The sequence below is a fragment of the Balaenoptera musculus genome, chromosome 7 (assembly GCF_009873245.2).
Source record: "Balaenoptera musculus isolate JJ_BM4_2016_0621 chromosome 7, mBalMus1.pri.v3, whole genome shotgun sequence".
Classification (NCBI taxonomy): domain Eukaryota; kingdom Metazoa; phylum Chordata; class Mammalia; order Artiodactyla; family Balaenopteridae; genus Balaenoptera; species Balaenoptera musculus.
In genome coordinates, this window is record NC_045791.1 from 61,937,152 (window position 1) to 61,955,862 (window position 18,711).

Genomic DNA, 18,711 nt, shown 5'->3' on the forward strand with positions numbered 1-18,711 from the left:
GGGTTCTGAGTCTTGAAGTGATATACCATAACGTCTTTATCGGGCGCCTTCAGGGAGTGCGCTTTGTGTTTAATCTGTGGCTCCCTAGTGGTTGCTTATGCCCCCAAAATCAGGTATACCGCTTAACTATCAACGGAAGATCAGGACAGTTCCCCGCCGCAGTCCCTCCCGGCGCCCAGGTTTGTGGCCGGCCTTTGGGCCACGCCGGGCAGGCCGAGGAGCCTCTGCGTTCATAGCGGGGCGCGCGCGGGTCGGATTGGGGCCACGCCGCTAAGCATCTAGGCCTCAACCACGGATAAAAGGCGAAGCCCCGGACCCCTTCCGGCTCCACTCTTGCAGTCCCGGGAGCCCGGAGTCATCCCGTGCTCCGGGACTAGGAGGCCCCGGCCTGGACGCGCGTTCTGCGCAGCCAAGGTCCCCTAGCGCCCCCTACAGTCTCACGTGCGTGGAGACGGCACCGGGTCCTGTGGCTCCGCACTGCGCCCGGGACCCCACCCAGCGGCCCGCGCCCCGGGACCACGTGAGCACCGCACCTCCAGACTGCAGAAACGGGGCGTGGGGGCCGGCGGGCGCGCAGCATCCCCGGCCACCTCTGATCGCTCCGCCCGCCGCGGCCTGACTCCCCCTCCCTCCCTCCCCCTGTCCCTCCCCCCCCACCCCCGTCCCTCCCGCCCGCCCGCCCGCCCGCCGGCGCCGGACACGCTGAGCCTCTTCTCTTGGGGCGCTCTTCCCCTTGGCCGACCGTCTCATCCCGCGCAACTTGGGGACGGACAGTGGCCGTTTGGTGTTGAATGTTCCCCTCGGAGAGCGCATGGCTGCGGAAGCGAGGTGCGGGCCGGGCCCCCGAGGGGCCGCCGTATGGGAGGCGGTGGTGCTCCTGCTGTGCTTGGGGGTCCCGACCGGGCGCCCCTACAACGTGGACACCGAGAGCGCGCTGGTTTTCAAGGGCCCCCCCGACACCCTGTTCGGCTACTCGGTGGTGCTGCACAGCCACGGGGCGAACCGCTGGTGAGTGGGGTCGGAGGCGGCGCCCTCGGCATCTCAGAGCGGCGAGCGAAAGGCGCCTCGGGGATTCCCTGCCCGGTTCAAACTTTCCTCCCTCCGCGGGAGGCAGGAGGGGAACCCTGCGACGGCCAGCTCGCTAGAGGAGTGCTCGGGAAACTAACTTATCTTGGGGTGGCAGCACCCGGGCTGCGTTCTGGCGCCAGGCCCTGGAGTTTGGGGTGGCGGGTTGGGTGCGCGGAGTGGTGGGCGGAGGAGTCCGTGAAGACCCGGAGTTCAGTGGCCAGCACGGCTCACGTCTGCGCGCACGTGCCCATTGCTCACTTTAGGCTCGTAGTCGGGGCGCCCACGGCCAGCTGGCTCGCCAACACTTCAGTGGTCAATCCTGGGGCGATTTACAGATGCAGGATTGGAAAGAACCCAGAGCGGACGTGCGAACAGCTCCAGCTGGGTGAGTTGGACCTGGGGCCGGGAGCTCGTGACCCCCTCCCCCCAACACACACACACACACACACACACACACACACACACACACACTTGTGAGCCCCACGGTAGCAGAAGTCCTGGAAAAACTGGTGTTGCCTATTCTAGTTTAAAGCGAATGATTTTCACTATTAACTCTACGCCATCTTCCCTTCTAAACATAAACGTGGTCTCCTTTCTGTCAATATTGTGCTCCCTTTTGCTTATGACAATGATTGCAGTACTCTGACCAAACTATGTGGAGAAAAATTTCTTATAAAACTTTCTCCTCACCTCTCCCCTCCGCGCCCCCCCCCCCGCCCCCGCAAAGTGTAAAACACATCTTAAAGTCTCTCAGCACGTTAAGGACAGGATCCAGCTAAGCCAAGACTTGAGAATTTTATTTCTATCTTTGACCTATCAGCCTTGTTAAAGAACAGGCTAAGGGGCAGATCAGGAATAGCAGTTGGAATTGATCCCATACCCTGTCATTTAGCCCAAGGGCTTTCTGAAAAAGAAAATGATACAGTTTTACTTAGATATGAAATGTAAAAGGAGAGCACAAGAAAAAATTGGCATCTCCACTGTTAATATGATTAAAATGAAGTTTAACGTATAATAATTTTTCTTTCCAAAAACTCCGATGTTAAATGGTTACCTCTATTTGAAATCATTTCTTAGTGTCTCTTCTTAGATTTGTGACAGCTTGAAAAATGCGTTCTGATGGGGGAGAGCAGAAAGTTCATGTTTCAAAGCCAAAAGCAAATTTGCTTTGCATAGACACATGGGGGAGGAAAGGGGAACTAATATCAATTCAGACCCTATCTTGCTTCAAACATGGTTAGGAACTGCTATATATGTTGCTTGTTTTCCGCAAAACACCACTGGATCATGGTCGGCATTGTTCTTGCTTTACACGTGAGGGCTCTGTGACTCAGAGAGTTGCAAGGACTTTTTCTAAAGTTATTCAGCTAGTGAATGGAAGATGGGACCTCAAGTCAAAGTCAGGTCTGCTTGGGTCCAAAGTCCAAGCCCTTTTCTCTCATGTGTGCATCTTCAGTGAAAATAAAATTCAATGACGAGTCCGATATGTTGTCTGCTGCGCTGATGAGTCATCTGTGAATGGTGAATAAAAGGTCATAATTGGTACCTTTTTCCTATTTATCTTTGCTATCAATGGACTTTTGGGATAAGCTAGTTACTGAATCTTTAACACTCCCCTCCCCCCATTTTTGGTAGTAATCTTTGCTTTTTCTCAAACTGGGAAGCGGCTTCCTTTCATTGAGAATGAAGTCAAATAGAGTATGCACATAATGGAAGTTTATTTTTGACTCAGCATCCGTAAGAGTATAGTAGGAGTTGTCTGCAGTGTGTAGAATAGGCCCCAGCCTCTCATTAAGCATCTTCCATCCCCAAAGGCAGACTAGGAAAGCATAACATATTCACAGACCTATCCATTTGGAATAATTCTGCAAAGCATAATTTTCATTGCATGAGAGACTTGTAGGATGAAGAATTAGGGAGCGGAGCAGACAGCCTTGATCTGCCAGAGGATCTTGACAAGGTCTCAGGAGGGAATGTTTTATTTTTGTTGTCCTGTCATAGTTTCCTGATTCATGACATTATAACTACTGGTATTTAGCTCCTACTTCCTGCCTGGAAGGGCACTGAATCTATTTCTAGATGTCTGTAGTTAACTGGAAAGATCCTGTCATAATATTATATAAAATTCAAAATTTAAGATAATAATACCTGCCAAAATTGAAGGAAAATCTAAGTTGATTGGGCACGTGGAGCATAGGGGTTGACTACAGAAATATCCACAGAAAAATGTGCACATGGTAGATGTTCAACAAACATGAATTAAGTGAAGATGTACTGGATGGATAAATGAATAAAAGCAAAGTGAAAGTTTGATTGTCATCGACCTGATTGGTGAATAAGAGAATTAATTAGAAATGACAAGCCAAAGGGATATTTTTAACTTTTAAATTTTTGATCAATAAAAAGGTTTCTACTGAGATGAAAGGCAAAAAGGAAGACAAGATTTCTAGTCAGTCAACTGGTTGAAACACTAATAGCTGTAGTAATAGCTATGAACATTTGCAAAAGAGTTGACTGAAATTACTTCTCATGTAACATTTCAAACGATATATCTTCTCTTCCTTATATAAAGAAATCGTGTGTTTCAATTCAGCACAGACTCAGAAGTAACTTGAAGCTGTAAAATAAGGGATTGAGGATAATGTCTAGAAAGGAAACACTGAAAATGATACATCGGTAACTAAAGACATTTACAGATTCTCAGGTTTGTGGACTATGTAGTATTTTTTATGAAGAATTTTCAAGGAAAAAATACATACACAATCGTCTATATAAGGTGGCTTCAGTTTTTCTGTCTCAAATATGGGTGGCTATAACATATGCAAAATGCTTAGCTCAGTACCTGACATACAACTGACATTCAAAAAATATTTATTTTTTGTCTCTATTTTCTACTTAAATCTATATCTGCATGTTATCTGTTATAGTAGGCAGGTTGAGGTTATAAATAGGGACAGTTAATAGATGAAACCAAAAGTTAAATGTGTAAATGAAAAGGTAACAGTTGAAACACAATGAAAAATATTTTTTGTTGGCCCAACCGAAAAATCTTATAATAACTAAAGATTCAGCTATGACTGCCATGTCATAAAATGTTTTCTTTCATTCATGGCCTAATTTGCTATCAAAGAGATGAAGTTGAAAGATCTCTTAAAATGGTGCCAATCTCCTACACAATTCAAAGTGCTATCTACATGGACTAGTCTTTAGGTCTCAGAATTTCAGATCAAAGTTTGATTCAGACAGACTCCTTCCCTCAGAAGAGGAGTCAATACCCTTCCCCCCTATCTCCTAACCCCTCTTCCCTGCAGTGGCTAATGTTGTCCCATACTATGGTATATTCACTGTAGTCATAATCAGAAGTGAGCAGCAGATGCCTATTTATCTAGAATGTTCAGGGTATGAGATGTTGAGAATCAGATACCCCTTTTAGTGAAGTGAATTGACTGTAGAAGAGGTGCATTTCTTCCTGTGTGCAAACAGGCTTCTTCCACCTTCCTGCCTGACTAAGAAGTGTCTCTCCCCTCACTTCCTTGGTACTGCTCTCTGTGAACCAGAGGAAGGTAGTCTCTCCATCAGGAGGGTTTGAATCCAAACTTGTTCATGAAGACTCCGTGTCTGGGGAGGCCATAGTGATTTCCACAGGTTCAGTTGCTTTTCCACTCAGGTGCTTTGTATCCTTGCTAAGTTTTTTAAAAGGAAACTTTGATCACAGATGGTTGCTAAATTAAGGCATCACAAATAATGACTTCATTAATGTATTTATCCATTTCCAGTATTTGAACAATTAGAACATAATAAAATACATAAATGGCTAAAAAATTATACTAAAAAGATTACCTTTATTTGGTCATTCAAAAGGAATACTAGATCTTTCATTACTTTGAAGTTGCCACTAGTAGCATTATACGTGTGTGTTTGGGTGTGCATACGTGTGCACACACACACACACACACACACACACACTTGTCTGGGTAATAGAGGCTAAAATTATACAATTACACTGTCCAGTACAGTAGCCACTAACCACATGTGGCTATTGAGCACATGAAATGTGGCTAGTTTGTAGTGAGAAGTACTGTAGGGCAAATTACATTCTGGATTTTGAAAACTTAGTACCAAAAAAAAAAAAATACATACACACACACACACATACATATACGTAAAATCTCTTAATTTTTTTTTTTAAATTTTTTAATTTTATTTATGGCTGTGTTGGGTCTTCGTTTCTGTGCGAGGGCTTTCTCTAGTTGTGGCAAGCGGGGGCCACTCTTCATCGCGGTGCGTGGGCCTCACTATCGCGGCCTCTCTTGTTGCGGAGCACAGGCTCCAGACGCGCAGGCTCAGTAATTGTGGCTCACGGGCCTAGTTGCTCCACGGCATGTGGGATCTTCCCAGACCAGGGCTTGAACCCGTGTCCCCTGCATTGGCAGGCAGATTCTCAATCACTGCGCCACCAGGGAAGCCCCTCTTAATTTTTTAGATATGGATCACATGTTGAAATAAATGTTTTGAAACTAATATTGATTACATTTTTAAATGAAAATATTTTGGATGTATTAGGTTAAAGAAAATATATTATTAACATCAGTTTTACTTTTTAATGTGACTACTGTAAAATTATTTCATATGTGACTTGTATTATGTTTCTGTCGGACAGCACTGTTCTAGAGAAACATAACTTCCCTATGTAAAATAACACTAACTTTTTAGCAGGTGCCTTCCCAGTGTCTATGCATAAAATGATTGGAATTTTCACTTTTCTAGACCAATGTTGTATAGTTACTAGACCTTTAAGCTCTCTCCTTGTACCTCTTTTTCTTACTAGAAAGAACAGTGGTTTATTAAGTTAGTCATCATTATTCCCCTTCAGGTTTCTTTCTGGAAATTATATTGCCTTAGCCAGCCTCCTGGTTTATATTACATAACCTACTTGGAGGAGGTTCAGTTAATTAGCATTTGTGTCATTAAACTAATGATTACCTCACTCTCACTTCTGCCTGATTTGTAGGAATTATTAGCTTAACATTAAAAGGCAAACCTCTCACTGTTGAAACTTCAAATATGTCCTTGATTACTTTCCTTTTCTTTCTCATTTGTGATACTCTTTAAATTGTAGCTTATGAAGATGATGTTGATACAGACTGGTCATTTTGAAAAATCACCCCTGAACAGAGGTTGTTATGCTAATTATGCACAAAATTAAGACAGAGAGCTTCATGAATTAGCCATCATATTACAAGAATTGTTTCCTTATTTCCAGCAATTTCCCAAACTCCATCTCTAAAAGAATGGTTTCCACCTAATTTAAGAGATGAGATTTTCTAAAATGTATTTTAGTTTTTGCCTAAAGTTTACTTGACCACTGGGTGATATTTCTAATGACTAAAAAATCTCTCCCTTTGGCAGCAGTTCTTGGGCCAGATATGGTAATCCATTGTGCTTGTAGGTCATTTATTGAGGGATGTCAAAGGGTGAGAACCTGGGCATACAAAAGGAACATGGCCCTTGCCCCAAGGGGTTTACAGTCTATAGGTTAGGTTATTATAAGAAAGCATGGTGAGAAGATCTAATCTATTTAGGAGATTAAGGTGATGTCTTCCTAAGAAATTGATGTTCTAGTGGAAAACTGAAAAAAAACAACAACAACAACAAAAAAATCAAGAGTCAGCCAGAGGAAGAGGTTATGGGAAAGGGTGCCAGACAGAGCAAACAGTGTGTATGAAGACCCTGAGGTCTTTGAGAGGGCAGCGTCTTTGGACTGAAAGAAAAATGCATACAGTTGAACTGTGGAGTGTGAAGTGGTGATAGGTTGGAGAAGTAAGCAGGGATTATTTGTGTTACAGCTTGGTAAGCTCTCTGGCAGCTGAAGAAGCCCTGGCTGTCAGCATGCTCATGTGTGGTTTCACACTCTTCCTCGGCGTGTGCACAACGCAGTGGAGGCTGGTGCTGGGTGTGGGGCTGGGGGTAGCAGATGCACAGTTGGAGCTGTTGGCTGCAGATGGGCGTTGTGGTGCTGAGCAACAGAAGGCAGAGCCTGACTCAGGCCCACAGAAACTTACAGGGGCCCCGCTGTCCGTGTGCTCCCCCATGGCTGCACACTTTCCCCTGGGCGTGTGCACTGCAGTGAAGCTTGGTGACGGGCAGCGGGCTAGTGGCATGCAGATGCACAGCTGTAGGGCCGAACCCTGAGCCCGGGCGCAATGGTGGGGTCCGCCACAAGGGTCTAGGCTGGTGTCTTGCACTTGGGCTTTGGTGGGTACAGGGAGGGGCTCAAGCGGCTGGCTTCTTATACTAGGGTAGCCATAGAGGCCTGGGATGACTGGTGTTGTGGTTTCTGGGCTTTTCAGTGAGAGAAAAGGAAGTAGGGAGGAGCCCAGGCGTCAATTAACACTAACACCTGTGTGGCAAAAGCTGGCAAGATCTGCAGGGGGTCCACAGTGGCTGTACTGGCCTTTGGCTTAGCCAGTGCTGAAATCTGCTCTTTTCCTGCAGAGCAGGTCTCCGTGAACTGGACTTTGTAATTATTAAATGAGAGAGATGATAAAGAAGGTTTCAAAATGTTACCCGAGGTTCTGACTTGGGCTGTTGGATAGATGATGGTGCCATGTCCTGTGAGATGTAAAAGTAAATATCTGGAAATCAGTTCGATGTATGGGTCTGGAGGGCAGGGGAGGTCTGTAGGGGCAGTTCAGAGTTGAAGGTAATTGGCATAGAGACGGTAATCAAAGCCATGGAGGTTAATGAGTTTAACCTGGGAACTCTCTAGGCTGAATAGATCATCAGGCCCAGGAGAGATCCCAGAGGCTTCCTACAGCTTGAGAGGCGACTAGAACACTGTTGCTCAACTCTGGCTGCAAGCTAGATTCTCCTGCAGAGGTTTAAGAATACCAGTGCTGGTGGCCTCCTCCTGAACTAATAAAATCTCTGGGGGTGGGTCTAGGGTAGGATATTGTGATTTGTAATAAAAATATATTGGTATATTTGGTCTTCACCCTCATTTCTGGCACAGAGATCCTAAAAGCCTTGGAGTTTTCTAGAGTGATAAAAATATCTTTTGTTATGTCAGTGAGGTGACTTTAGGACCTAAGGATGTGGCTGGTTGCCAGTGGAACCAACCATATGATTAGATGGTTGGAACTTTCATTTCTATCCCCCTGACCTCCAGCAAGAGAAGAGGGGCTGGAGGTTGAACCAGTTGCCAATGGTCGATGGTTTAATCAATCATGCCTATGTAACGAAACCTCCATAAAAACCCACAAGGACAGGGTTGGTGAACACGTGGAGATTTAGGACTAGTGGTGCATTCAGAGAGGACCTGGAAGCTCCCTGCAAGTTCCTCATGCCTTGCCCCATGTGTCTCTTCCATCCGGCTGTTCCTGAGTTACCTCCTTTTATAATAAACTGGTAATCTAGTAAGTAAAATGCTTCTTTGAGTTCTGTGAGCCGCTCTAGCAAATTATTCAAACCAAAGGAAACTTCAATAGCTGGTGGACTTGAGATTGGCATCTGAAGTGTGTGTGGGGGGGGGGAGCAGGGGTATGGGAGGAAAGCAGTCTTTTTAAATTTTTCATCTATTTTAATCAGCTATTAAACAGATACACCTGGTGCATTTTTACCTTTCAGGTTTCTTTTAAAAGTTCTATTACCCATGAAGGAAGTTTTGTGTTAATTTATTAAAGTTGCCTAAATTTCCTAATACTATAGAAGATAGTCACAAATTACTCTATGATAGTAAGCTATTTTTTGGTGTTGCTCAGTAATGCACTGTATTTATTTATTTTTCTTTTTGTACCTTTTGACTCCCTTCACCCATTTCTCCCTCCCCACCCCCGCCTCTAGCAACTACATATCTGTTCTATCTACGAGCTTGTTTTTTTTTTTTTCTTTTTTTTTAGATTCCACATATAAGAGAGGTCATACAGTATTTGTCTTTCTCTATCTGACTTATTTCACTTAGCATAATGTCATTGGGGTTCAGTCATGTTGTTTCAAATGACAAGATTACATTCTTTTTTATGGCTGAATAATATCCCATTGCATATATGTACCACAATTTCTTCATCCACTCATCCTTCAGTGGACACTTAGGTTGTTTCCCATCTTGGCTATTATAAATAATACTGCAATAAATATGGGGGGTACATAATATGTTTTTGAGTTAGTATTTTCATTTTCTTCTGATAAATACCCAGAAGTGGAATTGTTGGATCATATGGTAGTTCTATCTTTTATTTTTTGAGGAACCTCCATACTGTTTCCATAGTGGCTGCACCAATTTACATTCCCACCAACAATGCACATCCTTTTTCTCCACATCCTCACTAACATTTGTTATCTCTTGTCTTTTTGATAATAGCCATTCTGATAGGTGTGAGGTAATAGCTCATTGTGGTTTTGATTTGCATTTCCCTGATGATTAGTGATGTCGAGCATGTTTTTATGTACTTCTGGTCCATCTGTATGTCTTCTTTGGAAAAATGTCTATTCAGGTCTTCCACTCAGATTGTTTGCTTGTTTTGCTATTGAGTTATATGAATTCTGTATATATTTTGGATATTAGCCCCTTATCAGATATGTAATTTGCAAATATTTTTTCTCATTCAGTATGTTGCCTTTTCTGTACAGAAGTTTTTTAGTATAATGTAGTCCCACTTATTTATTTTCGCTTTTGTTGCTTTTGCTTTTGGTGTCAGATTTAAAAAATCATCACTAAGACCTATGTCAAGGAGCATGTAGGACTGAACCCTTAACCTGTGGGATCTGACATTATCTCCAGGTTAGATAGTGTTACAATGGAGTTGAATTGCAGGACACCCACCTGGTATCAGAGAATTGCTTGTTGATGATGTGGAAAAACTTCACACACATACGTTGGAATTGGGTGCAGAACCCTTAGTAGTGCATCAGGAATTTCCAAAGGTCCCCAGATGATTCCAATATTCATCCATGGTTGAAAACCATTGGAGAAGAAAAAAGAGCCTGAAAAATAGATTGAGAAGGAAAAGCCAAAGAGGTAGCTAGGAAATCAGGTCAATGTGGCACTATGGAAGTAGAGGAATGAGAGATTCTATAAAGAGGTGAGTGGTTGGCATTATCAAAAGTTGCCAAGAGGTCAAGCTAGGTAAGAACTTAGGAGGTTTCGTTGGATTTGGAGAGAATTGGTTCATTAGTAACCTTGGTAAGACCAGTTTTAGTGGTGATACCAGACTTCAGAGGGTTGAGAAGTGAGGAGTGTGAAAATATTGTTGGCAGATGTCAACTCTTTTAACTGGGTTCTTCCTTTATTTATTAAATAAATTTTATCAATTACTTATGCTAGTACTGGGAATAGAAAGGTGGCTAAGATGGCTAAAGCCCTGAAAGAACTCAGTGACAGGGGAAACAGGGAAACAGATAATTACCTACAAGAAAATGTAACATGCATAATGATAGAGACACACAATGGGGAGAAGAAAATGTTTGGATGATGAGAGAAGTTTTCCTGGAAGAGTAATTGAGCCAGTTCTGACCAGTTTTGACGAGCATGTAGTAGAATCTCAGTGAATGTGAAATGGATGGGTGCATTTCTCAGATTTGGGTGGGATCCTCTGGGGTTTGCTGTATATTTCAATATTGTTCCAAAAGGTCTAGGCCAGCCTTGGGTTCCAGACTCTGCCTACTCATACCAGGCAATCTAAAGAATACACACTCCTGAGATAGGAAGCTTGGAACTGACTGTCTTTAAAACAAGGGGATTTTAATTTTGGGAAGAGCTGGAGATATCAAATTAAATATGGAAGTGGACTTGCAAGTGACAGAACTGGGCTCAGTAATGCAGTGTGTTGATTCTGATGCTCTCAGTTTATCCCCAAGAATTTTTTTTTAATGATTTGAAATCTTTTTCATATAATTTATATGAAATACTGTAATTCTCAATGAATATGTTCAGAAGTAGTAAGAGTATAGATTTAGTTATCAAATCTCTTTTGCAGGAAATATTTTGTGAAGTGGATTAGACATGTCCTTTTAAAATTATACCCTTTGCAGAAGTCTCTTGTCAATATCTACCCTCTGTGAAATCTTTCTAGGTCTACCTCACCCCAGCGTTATTCTCTGTTTTCTTGTGACCATTTTCTGGTATTTATTAGAATATCATTATTTTGTCTGCAAATCATTGTCTCTGCAACATCTTATCCCACCGTTTAAACTTTGAATGAAACGATGTCCTCTGTTATTGGTAACCCCTCATCTCAGTCGATCCTACATTCATTGGTACAGAATGATGCCATGGACTCCCTGACTGATTTTTACGTTTCTCACATATTTTTAACCTGACCTCCTCCTCCATCCTACCCTGTGAATTCCAAAACCAGGCTCAGAACTTCAATATTGACCACTGAGCATTAAGTGAGGGCAGGTTTCCCTGGAGTTTTTTTTCTGTTCACATTTTTGCATTATTCTTGTTTCAAAGACACTCAAAATGGTATCTATATATTAGTGATACTTTTTCAAATGAACGCTTAAGTCTAAGAGATTAGTTGAAAACCATGGAAGTAGAGAATTTTCTTTCCTTATTTTCTAATGTTGGAAGTTAATGTTATATAATAAGTTATTGTAGAAATAGAATTAGAATAGGATTATTAATAATGTTGATACTTGGATTCACTCCCTGATTAACAGTTAAAAGTACTAACAGCAAATCATTGTAAAGTGGTGTAGGGTGGTGGATAACAGTATGGGTTTGAATCCTTCCTTCCCCCCTTATAAGTAGTGTGACTTTGGGCAAGATGCTTAATCTCCCTTTGTATCAGCTTCTCCATCTGTGAAATTGGGATAATGATAATAATACCTGCCTCATAGGGATATAACGAAAATTAAATGACTTACTATACATGTTTACATGTATTAAAAGTGTGCCTGGCACATACAAAGCATATAATGTGTTCTTTATTATATAAATAATTATATAATTATTGTAAGACAACATTCCTTCTTTAAATTTTGCACAGCAAATATATCCGTTGCTGTACATTCTTCTGCTGTACTTAGTAAAAATACTTGTATAGGTTTTCTGTAGGAATTTAAAGAAGTTTGGGCCTAAGGCACCTGGAGGAAACCCCAATCTTAGGTTCAAGCTCACAAGCAGGATGGTTTTCTAGGGTTCTGAAGTCTAGTGATGTCTCAGGATCAACTCAGATTCATAAAATTGCAACCATCAAGCTTGCCTCTACTGCCAGAACTTGTTCACCTCTGTGTGGAACTCTCTTCCTAAATACAACACAGTAAAATAAATACAATTATTAAATAAAAAATGTAATTAAAATAAAATGAAATAGAGGACTTAAATAGCTGGCTTTTTCAGGCCTATGATTATAGGAGCTGTTTCTCACATACATTGAGCATGATTATCAGCCATTATCAGAGTTTTATTAGGAAGTCAGAGAATATGACACTTAAACATATTTTTCCAGAAAAAAAATACTTCGAGAATGGTTTCTAATTTTGATGTTTAATTTGATATTTTGACTCTTGTTTGCCCCTAGATGACTTGGAGGAAGTGGTCTTGGAAGTTTAGTACTTTCATGTCCCATATCTCCTGTAAAACTTGGGTGTTTTACTTTTCATTACTCCAAGTTATTGTTATTGCTGTTAAATTCATGAACATCACTGCTACCTTTCGGAAACATCTCTACCACATTTTATTAGATGTGTGGGAAAAGTACACAGTTTAATATAATAAAAATAATATGATGAATTTAATGGTAATTAGTGTTTGATAAGAAACAAAAACAAGGGGCCATTTGGCTTAAAGAGCTGAAGGCAGCCTGCTGACCCAACCTCACGACATTGTGAGCTCCCTCTGCTGGTGTGTCCACATCAATGCAATGTGGGTACCCTGGGGAGCAGAAGCATTTACCATTTAATGAACACCTACTAGGCGCCAGGCAGTCTTGTATGCACAGGCACAAACTTTGTGTAATTTTTATAACCCTCCAATGGTAGGCCTTGTAATCTGGTCATCTTTGAATTGGTTTATTTGCTTTTAATCCCATATATTTTTTTCTATATTCTGAATCTTGGTAAATGAAGGAATGGTATGATTATTTTCACTCGGTAATTATTGCTTCTACAAATAAAGATATCTTGCATGAATGAACATAGAATCTTCACAGAATCTTTATAGAATCTTTATAGAACATAGACTAGAACAAGGGTCATTTATTTTTCAGGATTACTTAAGAAAAATTTCTAGTGGAAGAGTTTGAAAATACAGGACTCATCTTTCAATGGAATAGAGCTTCACGTTAAAAAAAAAACTGGTGGAAGTAAGGTCTTTCACTATTTTTCTGAAACTTGAAAATTATGTCACATCTTTTGAAAGATCACATAAATGCATGTGTTGTCTTAGTAGCCAGAAGGCCAGTCTGAGAGCCCCGATCAAATGTCTGAACTGTTGAGGCCACAGCCCAGTGATGCAGGCAGATAAACCAAACTTGTCATTGCATCCAAAAGTCCCAGGCTCCCCTACCCACAAAGTGTGTCACTCAAGCTGTCGAAAGGTTACAGAAAGAAGACCTTTGAGTCTGGTCTTTCCCCTTGGTCCTTCCTCAGTAGAAATGCCAAAATATTGAGAACTGATCTCAGTTGAGGAAAAGGTCAGAGTAAGATAGGGACCAAGTAAGTAACATTTTTTGTGAACACTAGAAAGTTGACTGTATAGTCTGTGGGCAGACTTGTGATATTTTACACACTTTCAGCTGAAGAAAAGGTTTAGAAAGTAAAATTTATCCAGATAATTCATACGTCTGAAATATATGTACAGTTCTATTGTATATACTCCAGATTAGTGGAAAGTAACTACTTTTAGATCTTCAATTTCTAAAAGTTTTTGATTTCCTTTTTTTAAAAATTCTTTTCCATTATGGTTTATTACAAGATATTGAATATAATTCCCTGTGCTATACAGTAGGACCTTGTTGTTTATTTTATATGTAGTATTTTGTATCTGCTGATCCCAAACTCCTAGTTTAGCCCTCCCCGCCCTTTCCCCTTTCGTAACCATGAGTTTGTTTTCTGTGTCTGTGAGTCTGTTTCTGTTTTGTAAAAAGTTCATTTATATCATATTTTAGATTGCACATATAAGTGATATCATATGATATTTGTCTTTCTCTGTCTGGCTTACTTTACTTAGTATGATAATCTCTAGGTCCATCCATGTTGCTGCAAATGGCAGTATTTCATTCTAAAAGGTTTTGATTTTTGATTCTAGTCTTTTCTATTTACCAGCCCCATGGATTTGGGCAAATTACTTCTTTAAGATTCTATTTCCTCACCTGTAAAATGGGATTGATAACACTGTCCTCTGTAGCTACTGTGAGAAATAAATGAGTTAATGTGTATGGTAAGGGCTCGCTGACAGTGATATGCCACAAATATGTCATGGAGGAGGATATATACCATGACATATGCGCAGCTTAATCGTATCTTTAGCTTAATCCTTAAAATAATAATGTCAACATCAGCTAACGTTTGCTTGCTTTCTCTGCCAGGCTCTAGCCCGAGCCCTTCACATATACCTCATTTAGTCCTCAAAATCCTTGCAGAACCCCTCTGAGACAGGCACTTCCTGGAGGCCCAGCTAATTCTCAGTCCTAAATCATCCTACTCACATATCGCACTTTGTAAAGATCTTCAAACCTGCAAACGCTGTTTTCCTTCAGACCATCTGTTACTGTCTTAAAACTTAAGGGACTAATATTTTGGAAGTAGGAGAGAATAGTAGAGAAGGAAGAATTCTCCAAAGCTTAGCTCCCTGAGAGTTTGGTGAAAATTTTGTAGTAGTACCCTCTAGTAGAGGATTTTGTGGTGGTATAAGGGGTTTCAGAATTCCCTCCCTCAGCAAATATTTTGTTCCTGCCTACTGCATGTAAGGCCCTGTTCTGTGCTGTGGGAATGCCGCAGTTAACAAAATAGTCAGTCTGCCCCCATGGAGATGACAATCAAGAGCAAATATCTAGTCTTCCATAGTCTCTGTCACATTTTGGCACTTGGAAAAATGGCACTAAAACAGATGATGTGAATAAGAGCAAAAAAGACAAAGGGGGGGGGGGAAGTGGTAAAGAATGTACCTAATTGGCTTTGTACTAACATCCTTTGTATCCATCTATCAAAATTACTGCTTATTCACATTTATATACTCAGGTATGCACTGAAACAAAATCAGTAAGTGGAAATAAAAACTGAATAGTAAGCATACATCTTTATATTTTCTTTCCCAAATGAAAATCGAAAGAGAAAAAAAAGGAAAGAGAAAGATGGGCTTAATTTTTAGAATAAGGGGTATGGTTTTTATGTGCTTTATTTTTAATGTCTACTGGGAAAATGCGTTCAACTGTGCTAAGAATTAGTCATTCTAGTTATGTAAAAGCATGGAAAATTATCACACGTTAATTTCTTCTGACCTCTTTTATGTTAAACCATGTAAAGTACTTTTTTCAATTATGAGGCTGATTTGATTTTCTGAGTTTAGATCAGTAATGTATGAGCTGAATTGAAAACCAGATTATAAATCATTTCAGCATGACATTTGGATAAAATATAAAGATAATCTGCATTTATTTATGGTGTTCTGTCAGGGAAATTCATGAGAATTAGCTTTCTCATGACAGTTCTAATAATCATCATTTCTGACCTAATTAGAAATACTGTATTTCCACATGAAGAAAATTGGCTTAATATTTGATATCCTGTTACAATATTTAGGTGAAACCAAGGAGGGTAAAAAGGTATTACTACTATTTTTCTAAATGGAGTAGTTCCTTTCAAATATAACACAGGAAATGGCGTAACCATGTACATTGCAGAGCAGTTGCTCACAAGCCCAGCTGCGCACTACTGTTACTGAGGAGCTGTTTGAAAAATTCTGATGTCTGGCTCTCAACCCAGGCACGTCAAATCGGAGCCTCTGGGAGTGGGACCAGGTGTCAGTATTTGTTCCAAACTTTTCCCCCCCACCATCACCCCAGGTGATCCTCATGTCCAGTCAGGGCTGAGAACCACGAGAAAAGGCATGGCCTCCAGAGCAAGGAGGTTAAGGAAAAGCTCTGGAGGGGCCCTGAGCATAAGCTGGTGATGTGAAGGGCTGACCTCTATGCCAAGATTCTGCAGGCATTACAGAAGTAAAGGTGAAAAGTTGCTAGAAATGAAGACCCAGATCAGTAGTGGGGATTTATAGGCTGTTCTTTGAACTAATTTTGTCTGGTAACCAGTGCTGAAAGTACCTCAGGATTCTCTTTGCTGTTGGGTGCTACTCTGTGGCAGAAGCGGTATTAGGAAGTGGAAAGAAGAAACCTGTATAAGCGTGAGTCTGTATGTCCACAGACTAGAGTTATCTAAGTGTGTGACTCTAAGTGTGAGAATCTGAGTAGTGATGACATTGTGATGTCACCTGGTGAGGCTAAAACTAAAACAGAAAGGATGCAATGGGGAATAATCTGTGGACACAGAAAACAGTTTAATAACATAAGAGTTTCTCTAGTTTTCATTTTAAATTTTTATTTATTTATTTATTTAATTTTGGCTTTGTTAGGTCTTCGTTTCTGTGCGAGGGCTTTCTCTAGTTGTGGCAAGCGGGGGCCACTCTTCATCGCGGTGCGTGGGCCTCTCACTATCACGGCCTCTCTTGTTACGGAGCACAGGCTCCAGACGCGCAGGCTCAGTAATTGTGGCTCACGGGCCTAGTTGCTCCGCGGCATGTGGGATCTTCCCAGACCAGGGCTCGAACCCGTGTCCCCGGCATTGGCAGGCAGATTGTCAACCACTGCGCCACCAGGGAAGCCCTAGTTTTCATTTTAAAATCTACAAATAAGAGAGCTCAGCTAAGAAACAGATGACAATTCACAGTTTTTGTGCATAAGAACTTTTGGGCCATTTTCTTCAGCAATTTACGTGGTACTTTTTGGTTCCAAACTGTTGTATGTTTACTACGTACATATTATTAGATGTTTTTAGACATTGGGGTGGCATCTCTAGAACAGTAAATTTGTTTCTAAATATTGGCCGTAATCTTAATGAAACTGTCCATTAAATATACCACATTTTAACAGAGATAATGTGTTATTTGTGAACTCTGTCCTCTCCTGTCCTTAATTTTCCTCCTGCACAATTGCTTAGTTAACTGAGTGTTGACTATAATTTTAGAAAGACTTTGGTATTTTCCGAGAAGATACTTTGTTGAAGTATCTATTGGGATAAGTAATAACTTCACCTTCAGGTAGACGAATCTACCATTTATCATCTACTTTTTTTTTTTTTTTTTATCATCTACTTTTGACATTAGTAAAAAAAAAAAAAAGTAGCTGGCAATTTTAGTAAAAAGTCAAACTGAAATTTGCATCACAATGAAAATTAAAATTTGTTTGTCATTCTTTCACTTTCTTTCAATTACGTTGGCATTGTGTAGCCACAGTAACAACTTTCTATGTTAGACCTTACCCATTCAGTACTACAATATAATTGTCTTTCCCTTCCTTCTCCCTTATTCCTTCCTTTCTTTATTAACTTGAATATAGAAACCTAATGCTTCCACCTGGGCCATCCTTGATCAAGGTTTGGGCTGCAGCAATCTCCCCTTCCCATTCCAAGTAGACATTGTTAATCAACCCCAGCATTCTTTTTCCAGACAGATCCTTAGTCGTATTCCTCTGTCTCATGCTCTTGGCGGGCACTACCAATAGGTGGGAGTTGACATTACTATTCTCCAAGAAAATTGGCCAAAAAAAGATTATCCATATACCATCATAACAATGTTCCAGATCATGAGAATCACCTGGGGTAATCAGGGCCTCACCTGGACCAACTAAATCAATCTCCAGAGATGGGGCTGGGAAACTTTCTTCAGTTTAGCTGTGTTGAAGGGTTGGTTTGTCCTGAACAACATTTTAAGAGAATGAACAAATGTTCATAAAATGTATGCACAAATATCTTTCCACACTCCTTAAAATCTCTCTTACCCAGGAGACTTACTGCAAATAATTTCACTTTCTAATACTAACCTCATCTATGAAGGTATTCTGAGTTTGCCCAGGAAGCATTATCTAGGGGTCAAGGTTATAAGTGCTTGATGATTTAGAGTGTGGTCCCTATCAGTGTATGAAAACTTGGTACCAAAATTAAGTTAAAAAAAAAAAAGTTCCATGTCCTTATCCAGTCAAATTGATGCAAATGTATTTATCTGCCTTTGGCATGGAACTGTCATGTGGCAATTGAAGTGGGTGGAAATAGCGAAAGGAATCTCAATATACTGCATCTTATTCTCCCCCAAAATCACTTACTTGAAATCACATTTAACACAGGATCCCAGCTACAAAGCAAATAAGTCACTTTAACAAAAACAAAATTACTGGGATGATCACTTTTTCTTGCACAGTTTAGAAGTATTACCCGTGTGTAATATTTTATTTTTGGCTTTCTGGCTATTCATGCCTTTGTGAAAGTCCCTATTGAAGTTTTCTCTTTACTAAAATAATCCAGTTTTTCAAAGTCTTTTTTTCTTTGTTGAAAACGTCACAATCCACTAAATGTAAACCATAGGGCAGTTTGTTTTAAATGCTGGCATTATTAGTATGTTAATTATACACAGCTGCTTTCCACATGCTCAAT

At 40.8% G+C, this 18,711-nt stretch overlaps 1 protein-coding gene across 2 annotated transcripts in view; it reads left to right on the forward strand.

The window, feature by feature from the left end:
• The first annotated feature begins 707 nt into the window (after positions 1 to 707).
• Positions 708 to 18,711, forward strand: part of ITGA4 (integrin subunit alpha 4) — a 79,513-nt gene continuing 61,509 nt past the window's right edge. For both annotated transcript variants that reach the window (XM_036858974.1, XM_036858975.1), the window contains exons 1-2: positions 708 to 1,008; positions 1,332 to 1,453. In XM_036858974.1, the coding sequence (XP_036714869.1) occupies positions 812 to 1,008; positions 1,332 to 1,453 (319 nt within the window). In that variant the 5' untranslated portion in view covers positions 708 to 811. The remainder of the gene's footprint in view (positions 1,009 to 1,331; positions 1,454 to 18,711) is intronic.